We start from the raw sequence: 27,824 nt of genomic DNA on the forward strand, positions 1-27,824 counted from the left end.
ACCAGCTTCCCTGGAAGTAAAAGATGCTGTTCAGTATACAATGCATACTGTTATGAAAAAAGAGCTAACTTTTCTAAAACTCTAACCCTTGTGATTGTCCTGGTTGTACAGAAAGGTAAAGATTACTCTTGAATCATGTGAATATTGTATCCTAATTGACAGATAGTGTGCGTGTGATATAGTTTAAAATTGTAAAAGAATGGGAATAGAGCAACAGAAACAGCTTTTTAAAATAAATTGTCATGAAAATATATCTTCTATTTGCCACATGTTTCATCTTTTTGTTCTCTTTCACAAAGAACCAATATTATTTTAAGCTGTGAATATACCTCTTTATTAGCACATAATGATTGTTGGTACTATGTCGATACTAATGTCACCAGTCAAAAGACTGAATAAGAAGAAATCACAAGGCTAATGAAGCAAGACTTTTTTAAAAACACGAACAAAACCATAGAAAACAAACAAAGAAACAAAAAACAGGAGACCCACCACTCTCATTTAAAAAAATAACTGTAATTACTACACAGATTTTGAAGAAGAATCTTTGCAGCATCATCTGTTTCATACTGCATTCCCTCATTTCTAGATTAATAATTCTTTGCAATTTTGAGGATCCACATGGGTAATCAAGCAAAGCCTCTTTTCAGCTGATATTTTAAACAAGTCTCAAGTCTTAGTCCTTGAAATTTGTCAAATGTAGCATGCAACCTGTCACTGTCTTACTTAGCAAAAAGTCACAAAGTCACCAGCTAATTTATCAAGCTTGTAATGCTTTCACAAACTATCTGTCTTTGTTCCAAACGATGTCATTCTGGAGAGTTTTCTCTGTATGTTATCAACGTCAAGATCTGAAAGAATGCTGAATTCATAGGATGCATGCTCTTTCCTACAGCATTTAACAGATAGGACATTCCAGATATCTGAATCAGTAAAAGGAAGGAGGACAAAGGAACAGGAAAGGATATATTGCCAAATATCCACTCCCATCTGACTATCTAATAACTTGGTCTCAGAAATGCCTTGCCAGTCCCCAAGTCCTTTTCATCCTGCATATTCTATACCTATAAATTATTTTGAAAACTATTATTTTTGTCTACAAACAAAGTGAAAATAAAATAAAAGTAATTTTTTTCACATAATTGGTAGAGTGTTACTTACAAAATCTTTCCTGTGCCTACAGTGTTCCTGAGCTGTAAACTTAATAGAGTTTTCACTGCATAGCTGGAGACAAATCTTGATGAAAGTTAAAAGTGCGTAAAAACAAAAAAGGAAAGGAAAACAAATTTATCAAAAAACAAGATGTCACATCACCTTGGGACTTGTCCCATATACTGCCCTAAATTAACTCCAGCATTTTTAATTTTGAATAAGGATCAGGGTTTGACAAGGCCTTGATGACATTTAAAGCTTAAGAATTGCAGCAGAATACTCACATCACACAGAACAGAGATCAGAGCTCTATAAGATGTGGGCAGTTAAGAGAAATTATGAGTTTGCTGTTGGCAGACTAGTATCCTTAGGATACACATTCTTGTTTAAATGTTTATTTGAGTTTGAGTTGCACTCTAACCTGATCGGGACAAATCCTCTGTCACACCATAATCTTTAATACTAACTAGGAACTAAAGGCAATTGTGGAATGCAGCAGCTGGAGACCTCTCTACCAATAGCTCAGAGTTAAACAAACTGCCTTTACAAATGAAAGTACTTTTCCTTTGCATCTGAAAGGCAAAGAAGTTTAATTTAGAATGCAGACATCCCAGCCTAAAGGAATTTTTTTTTTTTTTAATTAGAGGGGCATTTATGACTCTGCTGAATTATGCTAGAGAAGGCAAAATAGTCACACTTTACCATTGCCAGTAAGCATTTTGCCACACCATTTTTTATTAGGTACTGCTCTGAATGGGACAAGGTGGGTGTAATATGAGCAAAAGTTAAGGAAATGTGGAATTGAGAAGGACTTTGGTATGATTAAATGGAATAACTGATGAATTTCTAAAGAAAAAAAAAAGTGGGATTAGACTGAAAAGGATATTGTTACTGTATAAATGATTCAGGGTCCTATCCATATTGCTTTAAAGTGCCTAACCTAACCAAAAAGTTGTTTTGGAAAATACTCACATTCACTTATGTTCCCAGAACTTATCAATTCTTAGTTAAAAATTTTGGCCTATGAAAATAAAATTTTGATCTTGTCTTGAATATTTTTAATATTCTTGAAGCTTTTTGTATTATACATGTACACCAAGCCTATTCTGATTAATCCAATTGCTTATGTGGGATATTAATTGCAGTGTGTAATGTAGGTTGTTACAGAGCTTATGTTGCATGTCAAATTCCATTCAGATCTTTGAAACAGTCATACTTCCTTAGAGCTGTTATCCAACCCCTGAGTAAGCTGTTATCCAACCCCTGAGTAAAAGACACTTTTACACTGCTATTTTGTGATTTTATTGTGCACATGGATGTTATAAATGATCTACCAAAAAGAAAAAAAAAAAGTCTATGTTCAATTTAACTTGTGCATCCATTTTCAACAAATGACATGCATGCAGAAGTGGACAAGGACATGTGAAATCCCTGTCAAAATATTGCAACAAATCATTAATTACAGGAGGTAAAAAAACCACAATATGTATTATTACTTCTCTGCTGCATTCTTAACTTTCTGACTCCTGCTTGTACTGGCTTGCCTCCCTTTTGCCAATGGAGATTACGTGTTCCGGTAATTTGAAGTGCAACACAAAATACACCTTAAATGCCTCAGAAGCCTAGGGCATGTGAACTGTTTTTCTACTATTAGCAATCAGTACTAGTTGTGCCTCATTATTAGGAACCTTTAAACAAGTACTAAATTGAAAAATCAAAGAGTAACATAAGTGAGTCTATTTTATGGGCCCAGTTCAGTAGATTACACAGAAGGTACATTCCGATTTTTTTCCTCACTGTTTACTGCCAGCAGAAATCTGAGGAAATGGTTCTGATCTGAATCTCTAATTTTGTGAGCTTTTATTATCAGTCCTTTGGTTTTATTTTATTTTGCTAAAAAAATATTTTGGAGCATCATGAAGTTCCTCACATCCATTTATTTGTCTTTTATGAAAGCCACTTTACATACATAACTTATTGTAAGTGGAATATTTCCCACATAACTTGTTTCAGTTCATGCTTTTTACTATGATCTAATGTGAACCATCCATTCTTCAACCTGTGTCAGTGATTAAACCAATGATTTTTTTTCCATAATGCTATGCTTCCTGCTGTCAGTTCTGTTACAGCTCTGAAAGGATATTTATACCAATTAGGCAAAGAAACAGAGAGGCTGCTACATTGCTAGCCAAGACTCTCAATGGTACTTCACTTGGACCCTAGGCATGATTCCACAGTGTTTCTCCCACCTACTGACACCTTTGAAATTTATTTTCTGGAGTGATATTAATTACATTGCATGGGTTTTCTCACCATATGGGGCAATCTCACTTCTTGATTAAAAATGGCTATGTTAGCTATGTAATCAAAACGTAGCTGTATGGATCCCAAGGAATAAGGAAATTTTAACATTTGATTTGACTGAACCATACATTAATCACCAGAAGAATATTTGTTTTGCCGGTGTGAAGTTGCTATTCCACATAAATCCAAAACATCGTCATCAGCAATAGCCAGGCTTTTTCAGAGAAAGGATTGGACAGACCTAGCCTACTTAAGAGAAAAAACAGGGAACTACACTTTCATTCATATCAGGTGACAGCTAACTAGCTAGTGAGTACCTTACTAAGAAATGGCTCTTCAGTCAGTAACACTGAACTACCCAGTAGCTGAAGTTGCTGCAATTTACTGTGCCCTGCAAAGCACTGGAAAAGCCTGATAATTATTTAACCTGCCTGTGACTTGGGCTTTGCCAATCTTCTCTCACCCTTTACTTTCTGCCAGAGTTGTTTGACTTGCTGATGAAGAGAAAAACATATTTCATACCTATTTCCATATTTAAAGGCTCCCAATTACCTACTGGTGCTTCCTACCAAGTTTAGAATTTCTTAGACATGGTCTACACACCATGTTTTTATGAACTGCTACTGTCCTTGGAATTTCTTTCCCTCTGGTATAAATAAGTTCCTACCATGGCCAGTAGTCTTAGCACAAGCAAGCTCAGTCACACCCACAGCCCATGGAATGTGGTTTCTACCAAAGCAAAATGTAGTTACATGGCTAAAACTGTCCATACCACTCTTAAAGTAGGCAACAAACTACATCTGTTACTACTAACCTGGTGGAAGACAGACCTCAAGAAAATAAAAATAGTCTTCTTCTGAGGTTAAAAATTAATATAGCCATCAACACAGATATCCATGTGTGTAAAGGGACTGCTGAAGTGATCAGTCTCCTGAAGGTAACACCAAAACTGATTCCTTCTGCTTGGAGAGTGATCTTCTCAGACAGGGGAGAACGGGAGGAAAGGGAAGAAAAGGAAGAAGTCCTTCTCTACTTAATTTTAATATATGTATTTTCTGAATAAAAGGAATTTGAAATATCAGGATTAGCTTGACCAATAACTGCTTACACTGTTCAAGTCATAGCAAGTGGATTTGAGGAAGAATGCAACATTTCACTTTTGCCCAGAGCAAAGTAGTCAAAAGCCTAGGCTCTTCAGACGGAACCTTAAAAATAATGTTTTTGATATTATAATTTTAACAGGTTAAAATATGACTTTAAATAAGCATGAGGACGGAATACTATTCAGAATTTAGATATAGCAATTTTTTTTAATTACTGAATCTGATTTGAGACTTTAAATTGAGTGTGAGTTAAGAACCTTTCTCTTCTGAGGAACTAAGACAACAGTGAAATGTATTCATGATTATAGCTAATGTCAAGTTAGTTCAAAAATTTCAGAATGCTTTTTTTCCCCATCAGAAAAAAAACCCCAAAACCAAAAACAAATGCTTATTTGAAATTTAAACACAACAAGACTTGAATAACTAGCCAGATTTGGATTCCTGTGACACTTGCAAAGCAGCTCAGTGCCCTCTCCACCAGAGTGCAGCCACCCAAGATGCCACCCAAGATTTAGAGTGATTAATCACAAAGATGCCAGAAGTTAATCTATTCGTGCTAAATTAAGAAGGCAGTGTTCCTAGGATTACCATCCACTTCAGAAATTAAAAGAGATACTTTCAGAAAACAATTCATGTATTGCAGAAAGTGCATAAACCTGCATGCCTCTGACAGAATGGGAAGCCTAAAAAATACTTCCCCTGTTTGAGAATCAACAAAAATTAATGACCTTTCCCTCATTTTCTTGAAGTTTCTTTCTTCAGCAACAAAAAAACATGCCATAAGATTTTGCAATAGCAATTATAAGTGACAGCTTACGAATAAAGTGCAGCAGAAAGAGTCAAACTCCTTGCTGCACACATCTTTCTCATCCCTCTGGCTACTCTGTAACAGGTTGCTCTTCTTATTACTGTAAAACAACAGAACCATCCTGGATGTGGAAAATTCTCAAAACAAAACTCTCAATAAACCAAAATTCTAAAATTTATATAAAATGTTTTGACAGAGACACATTAGGAACATATGTTAGATAGGAACCTCTGACCAACCAATTTTTATGAAAAACATGTAAACACAGATGTATTTGTTTACATTGTAAAATCTTATACAGAAAATAATCTCTCATCTCCTTATAATCAAGGCAAGGCATTTATAGCAACCTTTTAATAAGAGAAAAAATCCACTTGAACAAAGAAAACCCATCAAAGAATCACATTTAAGGCTGAAATTCACAATGCACTTACACAGAACATGATATTAGTAATCACTTTTAGAAACTGTTTTTTACTGTGAAATGAAGAAAATGGTATCTGTGTTATGTTATATATCATAATGCATAAAAGAGCTTCTATTAAATCAATGACTTAATTCTTTGTGAAACATATTTTCTCTCTAAAAATACACACACTTCTTGGGGCTTAACTTAATCAGTATTCAATCTAAATATCTCTGAATTGTAATGAGAAGATTGATAAGCAAAATAAAGTGGTCCATTAAATTAGTTTTTCATAATAAACACAAGAAGAGTAAATATAAAATTATAATGATTTTTTAAAATTTTTACATGCTGTCTTGATATGCCCTCTTGAATATCCATCATATTCAGAGTATCCGATCATCCTATTATTTAAGCTCTATCTAAGTTTTCAACGTTTTACCGATAAGAAATTAAAGTGTAGTGTAAATTATGAATCTATAAATGCAGAGGCAAGCAGTATATTTTTCTGTAAACTGAAAATATCCTTTCACAGAAGACTGGGAGTGGTAACACCCTTTTACTGACGTCAGTAAAATGGAGAGTTAAATCATTAACAGACGTTAAAAATTGATTTGGCTACTCCTGGCAGGTGAAGTAAGATATTTTATTACAAAAATGATAAATCTTTTGGCTCTTTCTTTCAATAAATTGATTTTATGAAATAAAGAGTGATAAGAGAATTTTATGAAGTATAAACAGTATATATTATAAATAATAACACATGGCCCTAGAGCAAATGCTCTTGTGATTGATCACAGCAGCTAAATCCCTCGAGTGGCTTACAGCATATTCACATTGGGATCATCTATTGTACAGTCCATATGCTAACTAGATAACTGCCTAGTGTGGAAAATTTATAAAGTTAAGGCTAATGAAAGCAGGGGTTTTTGCTGGATTTATTTCTCACTGCAGAGATGATGTAAATGGAGAGCAGCACATGGCATGTTGTCAAGGGAGCTAACCCTACCTAATTCAAAGATACCACTCCCAAAAAGCAAAGCATATCTCTGTTTTCACCTTCAGAGTGCAATTGGGAGAAATAAAATACAAGCCAGAAAACACAGTTTGCCTGCACATGCCAGTTTGTACTTACACCAGTACAGTTCCCAGAAGTGAACACTTCCATATTCCAGAGCACAAGGACACAGTGACTGAGCACCAGACAATATTGATTCAAAGCCACTCCAGCAAGTGAATGGCCTCAACAAGAGTTACTGTTCTGGTGTCCCAAAAGGGTTTGTGCAGCCCATGTAATTCAAGCAATGGTGCAAAAACACAACACCAGAAGCCCATATGGAAATGTCAATAAAAAGTATACTTACACGACCCTCCCAGCTATCATAGCAGTTATTTCTATGCAAACCTGTTATGGGAGCAACTTGCTTCCAACTCCCTGGGCTGAGTCAGCACTTTGTTTTCACTTTTCAATAGTGAGTTTATGGATCTTGACTCTGCTGACATTTGTTTCAGAGAAGAAAAAGAAAACTGGTCCATAAAGTTCCCAAAAACTGCAAAGCAACACCAGGAATGGTTGTGAGAAAATTGAAAGCAGATTTTTGGGTGGACTCAACTGCCAGGGATCTTGGAGCTGGTAGGCCCTGCTATTACCAGGTGTTACTACAGAAATTACTCTAAACATAGCTTGCTACTAGCTCACTAGTAGTTCACAGATAATTAGGTCTGAGGAAGCAGGAAAAAAGTGCTGTCTTAGTATGCTAGCACAAAATGACAGTGTGACCTTTGTTGCCTTCCGCGGAGAAGGCAGGCGACCTGGTTTCAAGACACAGCACGGCGACCCGGCCTCGCGCGGGTCACTCGGTCCACTGACATGCACAGACACCAATGTGGTGGATGGTCAAATGGCGTTTATTATCTCATCTCGTGAGGTTAAATAGTCAAGGGGGTCTTACTACGTCAAAGGGGGACGGTGGGTCCGGCTAGGGTTAGTAAGGAATGGAAAACTACTGGAGTTAGGAGGGGCTGCATGCTTCAGGGGTGATTGATCATCTATTACAGGATGAGGGGGGAAGGGTCTTGCTTTCCGTCACATCCTGAGATTTTCCGTTCGCCTGTCCCTATCTACTACAGACCATATTAACCTTTCATCATGAAAAAGACTGGATGTCATCAAATAAGAAGAAATTTCTCATTCGGGTGGTTCAAGATGTCCAGACATACCTTATCCAGGAAGCATCACTGGTTCCCATACATGGAATACTGAAATGAGCTACTCTTCTAGATAGACAGTCTATGCTGCATTAATGGATAAATTGTGAATTTTGGATGGAGAAAACCATATTCTTTACCTTTTCACATTACTATTTTCTTCTCTAATCTTTTAGTTGTGCTGGTGCCAAATATGTTATGAGGTAATTGTTTGCTCCAGACAAGTCTTCAGTTCTAGTCATCTGTCAAAGGGAAAAGTCAAACAGTGGTGCTGCTTCCACACCTGGTCCTTGAACAAATCTATGTTACTGTATCTTCTTAGCACCTTATGAATGAGTTATCATTTGCTTGCATTGGAAAAGCAATGGAGGAGACCACATTGAAAAGCCTTCCATCCATCTTTGTCAAGAGATAGACTAGAACACAAACCTGAAGATATTAAAATAGCTCTTCCTTACCATTTTATCTGAGCCAAAGACATTCCTCATCAAGCTATCTTATGGCTGACTGAAGTCTCCACAAAGAATGGAAGGAACCTACATGTGGTCAATTGACAACACTATGCCTCTCTCATCCCTCCTAATGTTTGGCAGGATAGTGACTTTCCACTGATGTCTGGCAGTCTTTAACCAGTCCTCCTTCCTCCTGCCAACTTCACTCACACAATGATATTGTACAAATAATTCTAATTTCTTTCTATTTTATATTTAGAATCATAGAATTGTCTGGATAGGAAGGGATCTTTAGAAATCATCTAGTCAGGGCCTCTGTGATGAGAAGGGACGTCTTCAACTACTTCAGGTTGCTCAAAGCCCCATCCAGTCTGGCTTTGAGCACTTCAAGAGATGAAGCATCCACAACTTCTCTGGGCAACCTGTTCCAGTGCCTCACCACCTTTGTTGTAAAAAAATTTCTTCCTTATATCTACTCTGAATCTACCCTCTTACAGGTTGAAAACATTACCTCTTGTCGTCTCACAGCAGACACTGCTAAAAAGTCTGTTCTCATATTTCTTACAGGATCCTTTTAGGTACTGGAAAGCTGCTGTAACATCTCCATGGAGCCTTCTCTTTTCTAGGCTGAACGCCTCCAACTCTCTCAGTCTGTCTTCATAGGAGAGGTGCTCCAGTGCTTTGGCTGTCTTTGTGGACATCTCTCTAACAGATCCACGTAGTTTTTTTACTGAGAACCCCAGAGCTGGATGCAGTATTCCAAGTGGAGTCTCACAATTGTAGAGTAGAAGGGGCAGAATCCCTCCCTGGCCCTGCTGCCCACACTGTTTTGATGTTTTGGATGCAGCCACGTTTGGCTTTCTGGGCTGGGAGTGCCCATGGCTGGGTCATACCCAGCCTCTCACCCACCTGCACCCCCAGTCCTTCACAAGAAGGCTCTTCACAATCCCTTTATTCCCCAGACAGCATTTAGCTCACATGCAGATTAGGAGGGCCTTTCAGGTTGTTCCAAAGTACCAATGCAGAGTATATTCAGATCAAATTCAGGAAAATATAGTATTACAAGAATTGTCCTATTCACCATTATTTTAGCAGCCCTATCCTTTTGGGAATATATGATATATGAAAATTAATACACCTCTTTATAAATTACCTCTGTAATGTCCCAAAGAAGAAAATACCACAATCACATTGTTACTGCCAGACTGATTAAAAGCACTGTTTACTAGTTTTCAAATAAGTCTATAGACTATTTTCTTAGTCTATAAGTCTTCCATAAAAGTGACTGCTGGTCACCGTATTACTGAATAACATTAAAATGAGTACTTACAGAGTGCTCAATGACTTTGACACTTCGAAATTATGATTTAGTTTAATGTATTAAAATGATCATTTGATTGTATGTTTTGTCCCAGCTAGAGGCAGGGAAAAAAACTTATTACAGAAATATGCATGTTCATTTTGATAAACCACCTTTGTTTTGCATATCCTTCAGAATTAAGCTATTTTTCATAAACATAAAATCCATCTAAATTTGCACACTATCTTTCTCTACTTTTATAGAGAAAAAATTCTTAAGACTCACTCTGTCCTCAGAATTTTTAAACACTCACACATATATAAATTAATATATATATGCACATTCCTTTAAAATGTGTTGTTAGGAGGGGCATGCAGTTTGTCTTATTTATTTTACTTGAAAAAGGCCTCTGCTAAATTCTAAACCAGTAAGGTCACAGAACATGCAGGACATGCTGCTCTGGAGTTAGATGTACACACTATACATGGTGATTTTGGCATGTCGGCTCAGTCAACTCTTAGAAAAACAAAGACTCCTGGTGGTTTCCCCAGCTAATAGTCCAACAAATAGAAAATCTTTCCCTGAAAAATGAAAGTAAGCATGCTTAAAGAATCACAGAAAAACTGAAAAATGCAAATAATACATTATTTTAGTTGTTATAGTCACTTCAGGTCTCATCTAGCCTACTACTCTTCAAATTCCTCAGTACTTTTTAATTTCAGCAGCACAGTACCTAAAAACAGAAAAGTAATTGTGAAACACTGGAATCAAAGGTCTCAATCTCCTTGAATGAAGTGGTGATCTTACTGAATACTGTTATCTCCTTGACTAGCTGATCTAAACAGTGTCTCTATACAATGCAGGATGGTTCCCAAAAAGTAACATGTGTAAACCTGCTTTTCTGCTTTCCCACCTACTTAAAATGGCATCACATATCTTACAGGGTCGAAATATGCATCTTTGGATAATTGCCCACATTCTGGAATGTGTACTTCACTAGTTTTATCTAATTTATCCCTTTGTGGTTAAATTTATCTCCTGCTGATACAGACATCATACAGAATTCCTTATATGATCATATACTTAATATTTGGGCAATCAACATGTGGTTTTTAGCCACATGCAGTTTATGAACAACTCTCTTGCAGTGCTACTAGCTAATTCACATGAGCAGCAGCAGACCTTCACTAACATGAGGACTACTGTATAATTCAGCTCCCAGATAGGGTGAAAGAAAATCCCAGAATCTAGCAGGCTTCTAGTCCCAGTGCTGGCCCAAGACTGGGCCTTGAGGAGTCATACCCTCCCTTCCCTTTCAACTCTGCTGACCAAAGTTCTGGGATGTGTTTGTTGCTCTTAGCTACAAGAAGAGCTTAGTATGTAACCCTGAAGTAGTGAAGCTGCCACTACCATCTCCCGGTTTAAATAACCTTATTGTAAAGAAATCCTATCTCCTGTACCATACCAAAATATCGCATCTTCTGTAAGGGGTAGATATATTTCTTTTGAGCAACAATATGCAATAAGAAGTAAGTAATCTTGGGTCAATATACTGATATCTTGCATAGCTGATGTTCAAATTTCAACGCAAGTCTATGTATGGTTGCAGATCCTTTGGGAAATATTATATTGTGCAGATAAAGCAGAAGGTGAGGTTAAAATAATAAACCCATTTTTATTCCTAACTGTAGAGTCCCATTTTCATTATATGTAGCAAATGTCTACAAAAGCATGTTATATTATGACTAATACTAATAAATTTTCACTTATTTTTCCTCAGATACATAAAAAAATACCAAAATCAGACACAAAGCATCATAAAATCATAACAATTTGTGTATCATTTTTGTGGTTTTTTTTCTATCCCTCTAAATTGTCTGTGTTTATACTCACCTATATGCCATTCTACTGTATCTATTGCTCTCTACTGTAATGTTTTCTCATTACTGCATTTTTCATGCATAGGCATATATCTATATTTCCCCTGCAATTGCTGGCTTGCTGGTGACTTTGACCCACAATGTGCTCATCTTTTTTCCTCTAATAATAGGATTTCAGAAACAGACAAGCCATAACCTTATAATTTTTAGCTCTCTGGTACAGGATACCATATTAAAAAACAAAAGAAAGCAAACAGAAAAACCCCTTCTCTAAACTCCTGTGAAAATGTGCCACTATTGGGGTGACAGTAGAGATACCAAGAACAGGAAAAACTTCAGCAGAGAAAATAATGTCAACGTTGCAGAATTTGAGTTTTCAAATATTGTTGGATTAAAATACCATTTAATTCATATCTGGATATGAATTATATTTATTATTCATTAATTATATTTATTATTTTTATTATATTATTTATAACCAATTATAAATATGGTTCCTCATTGACCATTAATTTATTTCAGGTTATGATTATTAATCCACTTGTCTTTAGATTTTTTTTATGTTCTGGTTATGATTATTAATCCAGTTATCTTTAGATATTTTTTTATGTTCTAGATTCTAACATAATAAGAAAACACTGAACAGTCCTTGAACAGGACTATGACAATTCCTGAAGGAGACAACAACAACTTTTTTTTCAAATAAAATGCATTTTATTTGGTAACTTGTTTTGATTAGAATACAAAAGATTAATGGAAGGTTCAAAAAGGATTAATTTGCTGTGAGTATGTTATCTGTCATGCTTCTCTTTATTGAACAAAACACAGTTACAAAGAACACAGATCTAATTATCCAAACCATTCTAAAGAAGCTGCAAAAGACTAACAAAATTAATTATGGTATGAAAATTTATGATTGCATTAATCAAGACAGCCAGTTTCAAGAGTGTATGACAGTGGATAATAAAAAAGCTGAAAACAAGTTATTTACCAAAAGCAATTACCTGACATACAGAAGAGATCCACTTAGGGATGGTTTTGCTTGGTAGGGCTATGAGAAAAGGGCTGAATCAAATCACACAAGTGGCTCATTTCAAATAAGAGACCAGTTTCAGAAAGCTCCATCACATGCTTACCACCCATGCACAACCAAACACCCCTGGAACTGATAGACATGTATTCTTTGTACAAAGTATCTAAGGGCACAAATTGGTGCACTCTATGAGGGAAAACAGAACACATCCTTGGCACCCCTACAACAAAGAATTTGTTAAATGGAACACGCCAGATGATCTTGAGAAAAGGAAAAGGATGATGACCTAAAAATCTGGCAAGTGGCTTCTGAATGAGGAAAATTACACACACAAGAACAAGAAAATTTATTCAAGTAAGCAGTAACACTTGCACATGCAGCTCAACATCCTTCAAGCCATGGCAAACATCCAGAGCTTCGGAAAAATGTGGGTGGGGGAACAAGGGGAGGGAGAAGTAAATAACGAGAGGATATGAATAATTCTTCCAAGATTCTATAGATATGTAGCCTGTCATCCTGTTAAGGTTAAGAAGCAACAAATTCCTCACTGGTTTTGTACAATTAATATCATTAAATGTTTGTAATAAACTTTGCTTTCAGCAAGACATAATATGTTACTGTAGGAAAAATTGTTTATTTTTGCTGGTAGTCTTGAAGAGGTAGGAGATGAAGAAGAGATAAAAGCATAAGAAAACGGAGTGCAATGGTTATAGGAATTCTGTGAAAATAAGAGACTTCCAACATTAAACTAAGCACTTCACCCTTCCTTCCTTTCTTTCTTCATCTAATGAATGAATTGGTAGCCAAGAGAAGCCCAAGTCTTAAAAGCTGCATCAGAATAAATAAATGTTTAGTTAAAGGCCAGAAAAAAAAAAATAAAGGAAATCATAAGAAGTTAAGTGTTTATCATATTAAAGACCCAGTTACCTTCTCAGTTAATTGCTTCCGTCCATGCTTGACTCAAAACTCTTTGCCAATGGGCAATATATTATTGCATATAACTATTCAAAACATTTCCAGTGAGATTTCTGTGCCTGTTCATGAATGTTGCTAGAGGAATTCCTTAAGTGAAAATCCAGGGTTTTCCTCTATTCTGTTTTCATAACTTCCTCTGAACCATCCCTTTACAGATTTTTTTTCAATTTTCTCTTTCTTGGAAATGAAAGTATATTTTTGAAATTTCTCTAGTCTGAAGATAACCTTGCTAAAACCCTGTTTTTGCAAGCATTTGTAATAGGTATGGCAAAACTTATTCAAGTAATTTATTCATACCTTGTAATAGGTATGGCAAAATTTATGGCATAGATACCATATTTAAGGAAATTGTTTCAAAGCAGCACCTACACACTATATTTAGGAAATGGCAGAGAATAACTTTTTGTTTGCTTTCTTTGTTCTGCTTAAACACAAAAAATAATACTTCTTCGCTTTTCTTAAGTAGTTTACCACTGGAGTTAAGAATAATAAACATAGGTTACTTATGTTCATTTAATATTGTGATTCATATAAACAGGATTTCTAAAGGCAGATCTATCCTCTACGATTGAGTAATTAAAAACAGTACTCATACATTTAATTTTCATAACCCAAGTTGTGAAAATACTTGTTGCTACTGAAGACAAACACAATCTCAAATGTCATAGTTTGGCTATATTGTACTTAATTATTTGAAAAAATTTCAGGTTATTTCTGCCTTATTCTGGCTTTAAAAATCCATATTTCATTCTTTTGTAACTGAATTACTTTTATTTTTGCATCCAATAACCATCAGCTTTCAATGTCCTGCAATGATTTCCTATTTTCTAGATTGTGCTAAAAATATGAAAGACATGTTTCTTCTGCTCAGCTATGAGAATGTTAACGGACAACCTGTTGCTGACTGGAAGGGAACAGTTCCAAACATTCACCATTTGAGGCTCCATAGATGCTTGCTTTCCTTAATTTAAAGGAAAAAAAATAGCAACACCAACCAATCAACCAACCAACCAACCAAAAAAACCCAAAACCAACCAAGCAAAAAAAATTTTGTCATGAGCACATCTCTTGCTGCACTCCTCAGAGACATGACACAAACTGAAGTGATTTGAAGCTGTAGCCTAACCCCAGTAATTTCATTCTCTCACTATTGCTGTATGGGAGAATCCTTAGATTTCTGAGAAACAAGTTGCACTGAAAGGAGGAGGGAAAGGCTCACCTCTTAAACAGTTAACAAAAAAAAAAAAGGTCTAGTTAAGTTCTTAGCTTTGAAGGAGTTTTTTCAAATCTCTATTGCTCACTCTTTCACAACTTTGCATTCAGCATCAAGTGAAGAAGATGCTGTTAAACATGAACAACAACAACAACCAAATTAAAAATTCCACAATTTCAGAATCCACATATTTGACTAAACACACACAAAAACATGCCTTACCAACAACATGGGAAGTATATCCAGGTTGCCATGTGACCATATATTCTTGTAGTCATTCTAGCACACATTGAAGATGTTTTGAACTCTCTTAAATTTTACAATTCAGTGTAAGTTATTTGTCCTTCTCAGAGGGACAAGTATAGATCCCAGTCCTTTTAAGAAACTAGGATTCTTTGAATCCATAGGTTTTAGATTTCAGAACAAGTGGAAAAACTTCTGTCAGGTTAAATTGAACTCCATTCTATCTTCATCTCATAGAATTATCCGAATCAAATCATAGCAGTTTACATATACAGTCTTTCATCCTGGCATTTTGAAATACTTAGAAAATGCAAACAGAAGCAAAACCACTATAAACCAGCAAAAATATAAAAATATGAACAGCATGAAATGTTTCTTATGTACTTCTAGAAGTTTAAAAACAAAAAATCCTCCTGTTTTGCTAAAATGGGACGCAGAAGAAAAAAATAATGGTTGTAAACATTATTTTGGCCTTAAGATATGTGACATTCTGTGCTCTGTATGCAATCAAGAATCCATTCTCATTTCCAAGTTTATAATAGATGCTGCTATTCAGACAAACACTTCTACTGCAAATATTGCAAATGTACCAAAAACTCAGTTTGAAAAATTAAATACAGTTATCAGGTTCAATATTCCCACTTCCACTCTTGGTCACAATAAGGTGTCTGTATTATACAGAAAACCAGCTAGACAAATACATAAATGTGAAGAATTGTAGATGGAGTTTTTCATGAAAGTGGTGTCTCCAGATGAAAAGATGTACTTCAGTTCTTTGGTTTCTGTCTCCTGTATTTTAGCTAGGCTACAAAGAGTTGACAAAAGCATTATGGCACAGTATTTAAACACTGGAAGTTTCTTCCTAATTTTTGTTCTAGAAATTGCTTTCGAGACCATGATTTTACCCAGCATTCCAGACAAATTTATCAGTAGCTGTAAACTTGCTAAAAACTGAATATCATTACTAAAGCAGGGATAATGACAGCAAGAGCGCTGAGAAAGATTTTGAAGGACGTCTTTACACAATGCAGACTTTGGGGAGGAGACATATAATCTTGTTATTACAAGTAAGAAAAATGTTGCCAGGAGATGTTTAGTTGAATTTCAGAGCTGTCATGTGGAAAAATCTAACTTCAACTATTTTAAACATAATTTTCATGTGTTAATTCTATAATCTGAAAACATTTCAGCTAGCAAAAATTAAGCTAGCAGAGATTCTGCCATTAAAACCTGTGCTTGTCACAGTAGTTATTCAAATTGTAATTTCTTCTGAATGACATTGTCAAGAACTAGGTTGTGCTATATACTTCCTAAAGAACATACAAATTCCTGCTTTGAAACCATACAAAAAATATAAAAGACACAGGAAAATATAGTCTTATGTCTGTTTTACAACTAGAAAAGCCATATAAAGAAGTGTATATTAGAAACATTAGAAATTCAAGACCTCAGCTAGATCCTGTGGCAGGATCTATGAACAAAATATCCCCTTCTGTGAGTAGGTTCATATGGGGATAGGAAGAAAAGTCTGGAGGTAGAAGGTTTTTAAGAAGAAAAGGAAAAGAAAAAGGAGCCCTGCCATAATTTCTTGAAAAAAATATTTCAGATTCAATGCAAAAATTTAATTTATATCAACATGTTTGTGAACAGCTCCAATAATTTCAGGAGAGAGGGAAATAAGGACATGGAAAAAGCTAATTTTAGCATGTTAAGACTGACCAGGAAGGCATGCTCCTTCGTTACAGAAATTTGATTAGATATATTGCTGCTAGAGTTTAAAAAGAAAAGAGGTAAGAACAAAAATAAATTAAAATACTCCTGCCTCTCAAGAAATCTTAAAAATCTGGGGGAAAATTGAAAATCCAAACACCTCTAATCCTCCACCAAAACCTTATTAACAGCTTGCAGGTCTTCCTAGTTAAATTAATTTGAGAATGATCCACTTTGACCCAGTACAAAGTACAAAGTTTCACACAATTACAGAAGAAAAAAATATTTTATGTATGATTGAATTGGGTTTTGGGGGGGTTGGGGTTTTGTTGCTTGTTTGATTTTGTTTGTTTGTTTGTTTATTTTGGTTTGGTTATTTTGGGTTTTTTTACTTTAAACATAATGAAAAGAATAGTTTCTAAAATTCCTAAAATATCTAAAAGTAAGGTTTTCCTAGGGAGAATTTTCTTCTGTTAAATTGACATTTCATTAGAAAATATTCAACTATGACTTTAAAATAATTTCCCAAAATTGTCTTTTAGCACCAGGTCTAATAATTTTCTGGATTTCATATTAACGTATGCAGTTAGTACAGTCATTTTTTTCTACTATCAACTGCACTCACTTTTATATTTTCCCTCTGAAATATGAAACACATCTCTTTCTGACTGACTGACATAGATCAGTCAGGGGAAGTGCAGAAACTTCTTCCTGTTTGATGAATTCTGCTGTATTTCTTCATCTGAACAGCAACAGGCATCAAGTCTTCCTGGGATTTTTTCCCTTATATGTCTTTTCTAAAAGATAAAAACATTCTTCACTGCATGGCTGCTTGGAGTCTAATAGATTTCTCTGTTACTGCAGTGAGAAATCTAAGTTAGCTTTCCAAATTATAGTGGAAACTTATGGCACTTGAGTAACCCCTGTGCTCAGCTTCCTTGTAGAAGCCAGTCATCAAATAATAAATCCTTTCTACACTACAAAGTCACTATGATTTACCCAGGGCAGGTATGTTTAAAATTTGAAGGTGTGTATGTTCTACAATCACTGTTTCCAACAGATGTACATAAGGAAAATTGAATAAATAAAACAATGCAAAGATAAGGCTATTTCCTGGTCTTTGACTCAAAACCTCAAATTAAATAGTTCTTGTTTCACTATGCTCATTTACTCTTGAAATGTAAATCACCTGTTTAAAAAAAAAATCTTTCCTTCTTCATTTCCACTGTCCTACCTCAACATACTGTAGCGAAGCCTATAGAAATAAGAAAGAGATTGTCATCTCAGCTCAGTCATTTCTTTGGGAGTTAGTGTAAGTCAGGATGACTGTGGCTACCCTCTCTCATCTGAAAAAAAAAACACTGAGAGAAATAAAATAAAATCAAATAAAAAATGTAGCCACACAGGAGTAGTGTTCTATTACATAGTAGTGTCATTATACAAAAAGTCTTTCCTTCATGTCAACTCTTCACAGAATACAAAAATATTACAGTGCAAGGAAAAGCTGGTTTCTGCAGCCGCCTGAGTTACACAGAGAATGGCACTATTATTGTAACAATGTCAAAGTCCAAATGCAGGTCTTTCTATTTATTGTAATACATATGCCCGTTTAATCTACAAGTCAAAACAAAACTAAATGAAACAATTACTGGCAGTTTTGTATAGATCCACTCTTCCATTATTAAATATCTTATTGGAAGAATATACATATATGGGGTCAGTTAAAAAAAAAATATAGGTACAGATTAAAATTCAGGAAAAACTTGGTTGAGTCAAAGGCAGCAGGGTCAAACAACACTCCACAAGCCATATCTGGGACTGATGTAATGTCATTATTTATGACATATAGCCATATAGAATTATGAAAAATCTGAAGCATGGATGCAAGAATAAGCTTTGTTTAATTCCTCTGAAGGATGTTGTTGGCCAAGATCAGACAGTCCTGCTAGATCACCCCTTCCATTCCTGCACCAGTCTTGAACTGGTGTGTAAGCAGTGCATATAATACTGCTGTTGTCCACTCAGTAGAACATCCTGAACAAACAGGCTTTCTGCAGTTCAGCAGAACACATTGTTGTAATACAATTTCACCTAAATATGTTCAGTCCAAGTGATGCAGCATCTTTTTTTATCTCCTTTCTTTTCTTCTTCCACAGAAATATAACGGTGTCCAACAACACCAGTGATCTAGTCATCCCAGAATGTATTCTAGAATAACTTCTGTAGCTCCAATAGATGTATTCCCAAAAGGCCTTGAATTGCCTCTTTGCTTTCCCCTTCTCCCCCTCTTGGTAGCTTTCCTTGCACATACATGTTCAACAATTATGCTGACTGCACATTTCTCTCAAAAGGCATAAAAAATATACCCTTAAGACTGAAAAGGGTGTAAAGAGTTTAATTAAATTTAATAGAGGCATGACTCAGATGCACATGGCATTATTCACCAAGCCTTGTAAATGATATGTTACTTTGCCATTACATTGCTTACTGTAACAGAAACGTCTTGCTTGCAGGTGGGACAGAACTGCAAATTCAGAATGCAAAGTGCCTTAAGGTGTGGAATAGCAACATGTACCCATGCTGTACAGGAGCTGTATAGGAGGATTTAAAATACAGGACCAAGCACACAGGGAATACTGTAAAATGGTAAAGTGGTGCAAAATTCAGCTGATGACTTGCTAGTCTATTCACCATACATCATCCCAATAGAAGACTTCATCACATTTCATTATCTTCTAGATCACAGGCAAGGCATATTTTATTGTGTTTTTCATGAAAAAACAAAACAAAACAAAACAAAACAAAAAAACACCAACCCAAACAAAAACTCCCAAAGACACCGAAGAGTAAAATTACTGAAGTGTGGAAGTGTGGATTACAGTGAATTTTTTTTTTTTTTTCTTTTTAATGTTAAGTGAAAGTCTAAGAAAAGACTAAGGAGAACATTCAGTTTCTAACCAAGACTTACATAAATCCTGATACAAAACACAGGCCTATCTGATAGCCACACAGAATTCCTTAATCCTTGGCAATAATTTACATCCTCTGAGGTTCCCATAAAGCTCTAGTAGTGTTCACTTTGTGCACCCAATGTGAATTTCTACACCAAGAACAGAGTGCATTTAAATTTTTAATTTAATTTAATTTAAATTTCTATTCTAAGAGAGGCGATTTACAGGGGTATGAAACTGGAACATGATACTAGCAATCTAATCCAGATTATCAAAAATTATACCTCCACTTTTTGAAGAATATATTCGTTAAACAATTCTGCCATGACCCATCATGGGATATTCCCTGTCTGTACTTAATTGTATGGTAACATTATCAACCAGATCACTGCAGGAAATATTCATGAAAAGGGAAGTATTTTTAAACTTGTGAAATCTGGCATTTATAACTAAATGAGGAAAGATATTAAATTTCAAATCAGATAGATGTAATGGAAATATAATTTTTCTTTTCCCTTTATCTTCAGGAGGCAAAAGCTATTATAGAAGAGGAGTTTATTGGGATCAAGAGAAACTACAGAGATCTTGTCAGAAACTGTACAATCAGACCAGTGCTAAAATATTCCCATCCCCTCTGTTTATCTCTGAACTTGTTGTAGATCTTTTTTAATCTGCAGTAAGAATTCACAAACTCTTGATTCACCCTTTTGTACATGCCCATTACCCTGAAAATATGACTGCTGAAGGATCCATATGTAATAGCATTTTGTGAATAACCTGACTTTAGTGCAACAGGAGAAGAGGAAGTATCGCTTCTTTCCCTGCACATACTCACATATGCACATATTCACATATGGCCTGTGAAAATGTGTGAAAATGCTGAGGGCTTAAATCTCTAGTGAGCTGCAGGCTATGAATACTCAGAGATCGGTAACTTAAGCAAACTTATTCCCACTTTCCTAATTCCAGCAATCAACATCTCCAGTGCAAGTCCTTTCTCTTGCTAAATATTTAACCCTTCTTCACAAAGAAACTAAAGGGACTTAAGGTTTTCATTAAATAAATGTCATAAGAACTGCTTTAAATTGAATTTTGTCCCATACACCTGAATTCTCCGAAATGGCAATAGTTTTTCATTAATCTTTCCTAAGAACAGTCAGTTGAAGCCAGGTGTACTTACTACAGGTTGAAGTTAGCCCACCATGGTAAAAAGCTAGCCCAAAGTGTTTTCTTAAAGTAAAGAGCAGCTCTGCAGGAAAAGATTGGGCACAATCAGAGTTGGTAGACACAAAACTGACCATTAGCCAGCAATGTTTCCCCTACATTAGAGAAGGCAAATGTTATCCTGGTCTGCATTAATGAAATGACTGCCGCTAGTCTGAGGGAGGTGATTCTTCCCATCAAACTCAGCACCAATGAGGCCATGTCTGGAGACTTGTGTCCAGTTCTAGGCTCTCCAGCACATGAGAGAGACTGACATAAGGAATCTAACAAATGGCCACAGTGATGATGGGGGTACTGGACTGACAGACTGAGAAGGACTGTGCAGCCTGGAGAAAGGCAGGTTTGGGGAGATCTTATTAATGTATATAAATACCTGAAGGGAGGGTGTAAAGAAGACACAGTCAGGCTCTTTCCATGGTGCCCAGCAACAGAATATGAGGCAATATTTGCAGACTGCAATACAGGATGTTCACTCTGGCCATTGGGACACTCTGAGGGCGAGCCCTGGAATAGGTTTCCCAGAGAAGTGGTGGAGTCTCCTTCTCTGAAGACAGTCAAAAGCTGCCTGGACATGATCCTGGGCAGTTGGCTCTATGGAACCCTGTTTGACGTGGGGAATTGGACAGGATGATGTCTAGAAGTTTCTGCCAACCTTATTCAGACTATGATTCTGTGATTCTAATTGGAAAGGAGGGATGAAACAACAGAAGTTAAATATGTCAGATGATTATGTAAAAAAATACATACCTTACTGTGATTTTTTGCCTTGAGTTGACAATATAACCAAGAACCCATTTGATCTATTACAAATTTCAAAAGAAAACTCTAGTCATTAAAGTAACAGAAGTTTATTTAAATCTTCCACAAGAAGATGAAACTACATTTGAATTGTTCTCAAATTTAATATTGCCAGCCATAATTAGGTTCATCAATATAATTTTGATCACAATGCTTCCAAGATTTATGAAAAACACACTACAGAATTGTTTTGATGGCTACAAAACTACTTTCAAGATGACTGTACATGAAGCAAGTAGAGGCATGGTGATATTTTAGTGCTAGATGACAAATTGACCCATATAAATACAGTACTTGTATCCTAATATTTTGTCCTCATCTCATGTTTTTCCTGCAGTTTTATCCGAAATTACTCCTGACTGAAGCATTTGGATCCTCTTACTATAATATGGCCAGTTTTTTAAAGGTCGGGAGTGTGTTTTCATTTTCAGTATCTTTGACTGGCTTTATTCTCAACTTTAGCCAGTAGAAGAGGAAGTTATCATCTTCTCAGGACAATGGAACAAAACTCAGTGGATTTTCACTTGGTAAGTATTTTTCTGGAGAAGGATAAAGGTAACTGCTTATTATTAAGCAGTTATATTAATATAATTACTTTGTTATTACATGCAACTGTTTTAAAAAAGATGCTCTCTTCTCAATATGACTGTTTCCTGATACATGAAACACCACAACTTCACTTCCTTCTACCCTGTAACATGTGTGGTGAACATAAAAAGGGTGCATTGTAGCAAGCACAATGATTTAAATACAAAATAGAACAGCATATAGCAAATATGTGGCTCAACTAGTCTGAGAATACAATGGCCACAAGCCAAATCTGTTTACCAATGGCCTACATTTGCTTACACCCCTTCAAGACCTAAACCTACTCATACCCTGACTAGCCTATAAAACACGTGTGCACATGCACTTATCCACGAAGCTCATACATGAAGTTTTAGGCAGAGAAAAACCTGCATCTGCTACAGTAACCGTTATGTACAATGCAATTTTAGACACTAGTTTAGGTTCTTTTGTTGAGGTACTTACTATAATTACAGCCATAAATATAAAAAAATAAATCCCTGTGAGAAGAATCACTCTAATAAGAGAAGTTCCACTAAAAACAAGTATATTCATTTATAGACCCAAAGGAGAAAAAAATTATTAAAGAAAAAAAAAAAAAGTTGTAGACATTAATAAAGATGTGAAAAAATTAAGAGGAATTGAAATTCCACAGAAACACGGAACTGAGAAGGCAGTAGGAGCACATGTCAACCCAGGCAAATTTGTACTTAATTCCAAAACAGAGCTCAAGGAGTTCAGACCTACATTTATTAATAGATCCTATTTATCACTACTGAAAAGACCCCATTTGATCTAGTTTAAGAATAGTAATAACTATTTTTAAACTATATAATAATAATTAAAATAGTAATTTAAAATAGTAAAATAATTTAAATTATAATTAAAATAGTAATAACAACAACACATGATTTGAAGACTCAGCTTTTTCCTCCTTAAAAAAATAAAAATAATTTAAAAGAAGGAAATAATTTAAAAGAAGGAAATAAATAAAATTATGAAAAGGATTTAGCGTGCTCTTTTCTCCCATACTTGGAAATGTTCAGAGTCAGGCTGGGTGGGGCTTTGAGAAACCTAGCCTAATGGAAGGTGTTCCTGCCCATGTCAGGGAATTTGGAACCAGATTATACTTAGGTCTCTTTCAATCAAAACCATGCTATGATAATATAGAATGATATAAAAATATCATCCAAACCCTAAATATATGCTCATACTTAGTAAATGAGAAGAATAATTTTTCACCTTAATTTAACCAGAATTTTAAATTAATAAATGCAGCATTACAGAATTGCAGTTTGTTTATATATACATAGAGAGAGACATATACATACACAGACACAGACACACAGACACACACACACACACACACACATATATATATATGGAGACATATATGTATATATACCTTCTTTGTGATACAGGCATACAGGCGTATAACCTGTGGCTGCTCAGTGAAGCATAACTTTAATCCCCACTTATTCCACTATCTTGCATTACAAATGCAAGAAAAACAACAGGAGGTTTCCTGAGCTGATTTTGTTCTTGGCCATAGGAAATGCTGTCCATGAGGACAACTGATTTTTACTCACACTATCTGTGTGTAAATTTGAGACTAGAGGCAAGAAGCAGTGCTGCCATGCTATTTCAAGAGTAACACTATCTCAGTAAGTGTAAAATGACATTTCTGTAACTAAGTATCCAACATATAAGGCAGGGATCTGCCTGTTTCAGCTCCCAAGCCATTGCACTCTATTACTCCACAATTTTCAAATGTAAATCTAAATAGTCTGTATTTGCTTGTATAAAGAAATAAGGAGACATTTAAGTTCCTCACTGAGCACAACTGCTTGCAAGAAAGAGGGAAAGCAGGTGCACAGGGCCAGGATAAGCAGGGAGAGAGCAGAGTGCTAAGGGAGATCAGCTCAATCTCAGTCCTGGGAACAGAATTGGTGGCAGGATTAAAGGAAGTGGCAGATGAGGTTTCCTTTGCAGGATCACAGCTATTACAATTCTAGTGGCCTATATCAGAAAAGACAGCAGATGCCATTAGAGAATGATCTCTATGGGCCAGTCTGAGCATCCTGTGGATACCAGTGCTACCAAAGCAACCTGCAACAATTTTCAACAACTTTTCCAGTGACATAGTCCTGACCTAGTCCTGGCCACGTGCCTTCAGGTGCAGGCTGGCATCACACTTCATCGGTCATAGCATTCCACAGTGCTTTTTAATAGATTCCTTGCATAGAGTCCAAAGTGGTGCAATAACAGAAGGCACAGCAACCTAACACAAAAGTTTCTCTATCAAAATTAAAAACTTTACTCAGATGACTAGGCTAACTTGCCCATGAATGTACAGTTACTGCAGAGGTTCAAGAGAGGAGAAAACACATTTCATGAGCACAGAAGACCAAAAATTCAAATACAGAGAATTACATGTCTAAGTTTATTTCAAGTAACCCTGTATCTTTTTTTTTTTTTTTTTTTAATTAAGGTATTGTTTGTTTTTTTCTTGTGAGATTTAAGATATTGCTCTAAATTCAAAAATACCATCATCACTGAAAAGTGCTATTACTTACTTAAAATTCATCTTTGACATTTAGGAACCAAATCAAATAGGAACAATTTTAGAGAACCGTGTTCACACCTTTTTTTCTTTAAGGCACAAAGGTGAAAGTGAGTTCATACATTGTCTCCAGAGGGATAACTGGTGCATCCACAGTGAGTATTTCTTGTTATTATTATTATTTTTTTTTAATTTTAATTTTTATTTTATTTTATTTTGCTGGAATCTGAAATAAAAGCTGGGCAATGGCAAATTGATGAGTCAGCAAAACAAACTACCTCTAAAGCACATTAGAGGATGTAAATTACAACCAAGGGAAACGCACTGACACGGCCCCGGCTTTCAGAAACAAACACCCATGTAAGAAACGCAGAGAATCTAAGTTTCTCTGTATCTTGGAGAGTATTTCCCCGCAATGAAGCAGGCTGAGAACCTCACTCCCGACATTCGGAAAAGCTCAGGAACATCTCAACTTTTATAACGACCCTTCCATCCTCCCTTCTAGGGAGCTGGCGAGACCAGCCAGGCTCACGGAGACGTGCGCTCGGCAAACCCAGCAGCCGGCAGAATCCTCCGGCCGCCCGCCGTGCGGGCAGGGGCTGCGGGCAGCCGCGGCAGCTACCTGCCGGCCGACGAGGAGCCGACCGCGGCAGCGCTGCCCCAGCCCGGGAGCACCGCGGCAGCCACAGGTGCGGACTTCTCGCCAGCATGGCGGGAGAGCAGCGTCCCGGAGAGGCGGGTGGGCGACCCGCGAGCCCCCTTACCTGTGCGACGGCAAGGAGCCCCAGGGCGAGGGCGAGCGGGGAGGCGGCAGTGCCCCGGCGCTGCCCCGCGGCCATCCTGCTCCCCCGGCGCTCCGCCTGCCTCGGGCCGCCCCTGCGTGCCTCTGCGAGCGGCGCGGGGTGCGCGGCGCCTCCGGGCCCCGCAGGGCAGGGAGGTGCACGGGGGCGCGGCCCCCCCGCTGCCGGACGGCGGGGATGGAGACGAGGAGCCGCCCACGACGGTCCGCCCCCGCCCGCCACCGCCCCCGAGAGTCCTCCGGGCGGGGGTGCGGACCGAGAGCGGATGGTGCATACGGGGGGCTCGGGTAGCGATGGGTGGCCTTGGGGACGAGAGAGGACGGAGCGCACAGGCAGCGACAGGAGGTGCAGGCAGCGATGGGCAACACAGAGAGAGAGGGCGAGGGCGAGGATTCGATGTTTGGGAAGGGATGGGCATGTGGGCAAGAATGGGGCACGCAGGCAAGCACAGAGCGTGCAGGCTGGAATGGACGTTCCAGGCCGGGGCACACAAGCAGGCATGGGGCATGCAGACAGGGACGGCGTATGCAGGCAGGTATGGGGCATGCAGGTCTAGATGGTTAAAGCAGGACCAGGGCATATTGGCAAGGGTGGCAAGCACAAGGCAGGCAGGCACAGCCAGTCATGCAGGTGCAGGGTGTGCAGATCCAGGGACGGGCCCCCACCTGCCATAATGTACTGGTATGCTTTCTTTGATGCTCTTGCCTACTAAGCCTAAGAGAATTTCTAGGATATTAAGCTGAAATGCTGTAGTGCTGACTCCTGCTGCCCACATCTGCCTGGAGATAAGGCTGCGGGTGGTTAGCCAGGGGAGCAAAGCCCCTCCATACAGCTAGTTTTCTCAGTTACCTTCAAGCCCTCAAAGTTTTTGGCTAGTACCTGCAACTACATCATCTGCTAACACAACAGTCAAAATGCAAGCCGTGACAAACAAGAATCTGACTAAAATTGTGTTGGCTGCTTGTGAAAGGTTCATGGCAGCTCCTATAAGTCTCTTGCAAAGCCACAAGAAAATGTATTGTTATTGTGCATGTCTCTAAAGTTCCTACCATGACTCTATTTGAATGCTCCCACAGCATTCTGTGCATTTAGATACTTGGATAATCCCTGGAAAATGTGCACCTCATTGACGAGCTAAATAAATCATATGGGTAAGCAGCATGTGCAAGGACTAAAGACTGCCACATATCTCTCCATCCTTTATGCATTATGTGAGACATTGTTGACAAAGACTTTGCCCTGTACAGAGAAGGCATGGTGGGTTTGTGGCTCAGATCTTCATGGCAAATCGTAACAGCTCTTTCACATTGAGATTTATAACATCTTTCATTTGGTAATTCTTTAAAACCTGTTAATTATTCAACAAACAAACTCCATGGTTAAGATTTTAGAAATGCTCTTTAAAGTACAGCTACATGAAGCATAGGTGCTTAAATTGAAAAGTGCTTGATTATTCAAGTACACCAGGAATACTCTATGAATATGTATGACAGATGAACTTCTAGAATTTTGGTTTTCTTTTTACAGATATATATATGGTTAGGAAAATACATAAACATTGTGCATAAACATTCTTGGTTTTAGCAGCATGCAATTATAGAAGTTAAGGCTCCTGTACGTATAGTGTGGTCTAAAGTATGTCATTAATGCCTCATGATCCAAGAAACAAAATTTGGCTGAAGAAAACATGGCTTTTTTCATGTTTTTGTCATGAACAAAATTTGTCATGAATTTGTCAGGTATGAGATGTTTCCAAATTTCATGTTGCTAATTATGCTTATCTTTTAAGAAATCAGAAGGACATTTCCTGGCATTTACAACTCTCTGAAGGGCCTGACGGTTCAAGGTAAAACCAAGCTATATGTTAATTGTCAAGAAATGTTTTATTGACAATTGTTACTACTTACATTATGAACTGTGTGTTGTTTGCATACAAAAGGTAAGATTTCTCTATTCTCACACCAATTTTATAGCTACAATGTTGGAACTGTACCATTGTTGTCTAATAGCTCTGTAACAGTTGTGTCTACCACAGTAGAGTAATGAAATTAATAAGTAGTGAGGGAAGGGAGAGAGGTTTTTGAAAGGGTCTTCCTACTTAAATGGACTTGAACATATTTAACAAATCTATGTT

General features: G+C 37.0%; 1 protein-coding gene across 1 annotated transcript in view; it reads right to left on the minus strand.

Annotated features, from left to right (window-relative positions):
• ADAMTSL1 (ADAMTS like 1) overlaps positions 1-25,729 on the minus strand; it is a 400,259-nt gene extending 374,530 nt beyond the window's left edge. The window contains exon 1 of the mRNA XM_054002970.1: positions 25,655-25,729. Coding sequence (XP_053858945.1) covers positions 25,655-25,729 — 75 coding nt within the window. The remainder of the gene's footprint in view (positions 1-25,654) is intronic.
• Positions 25,730-27,824: the final 2,095 nt, after the last annotated feature.

The sequence above is a fragment of the Vidua macroura genome, chromosome Z (assembly GCF_024509145.1).
Source record: "Vidua macroura isolate BioBank_ID:100142 chromosome Z, ASM2450914v1, whole genome shotgun sequence".
Lineage (NCBI taxonomy): Eukaryota > Metazoa > Chordata > Aves > Passeriformes > Viduidae > Vidua > Vidua macroura.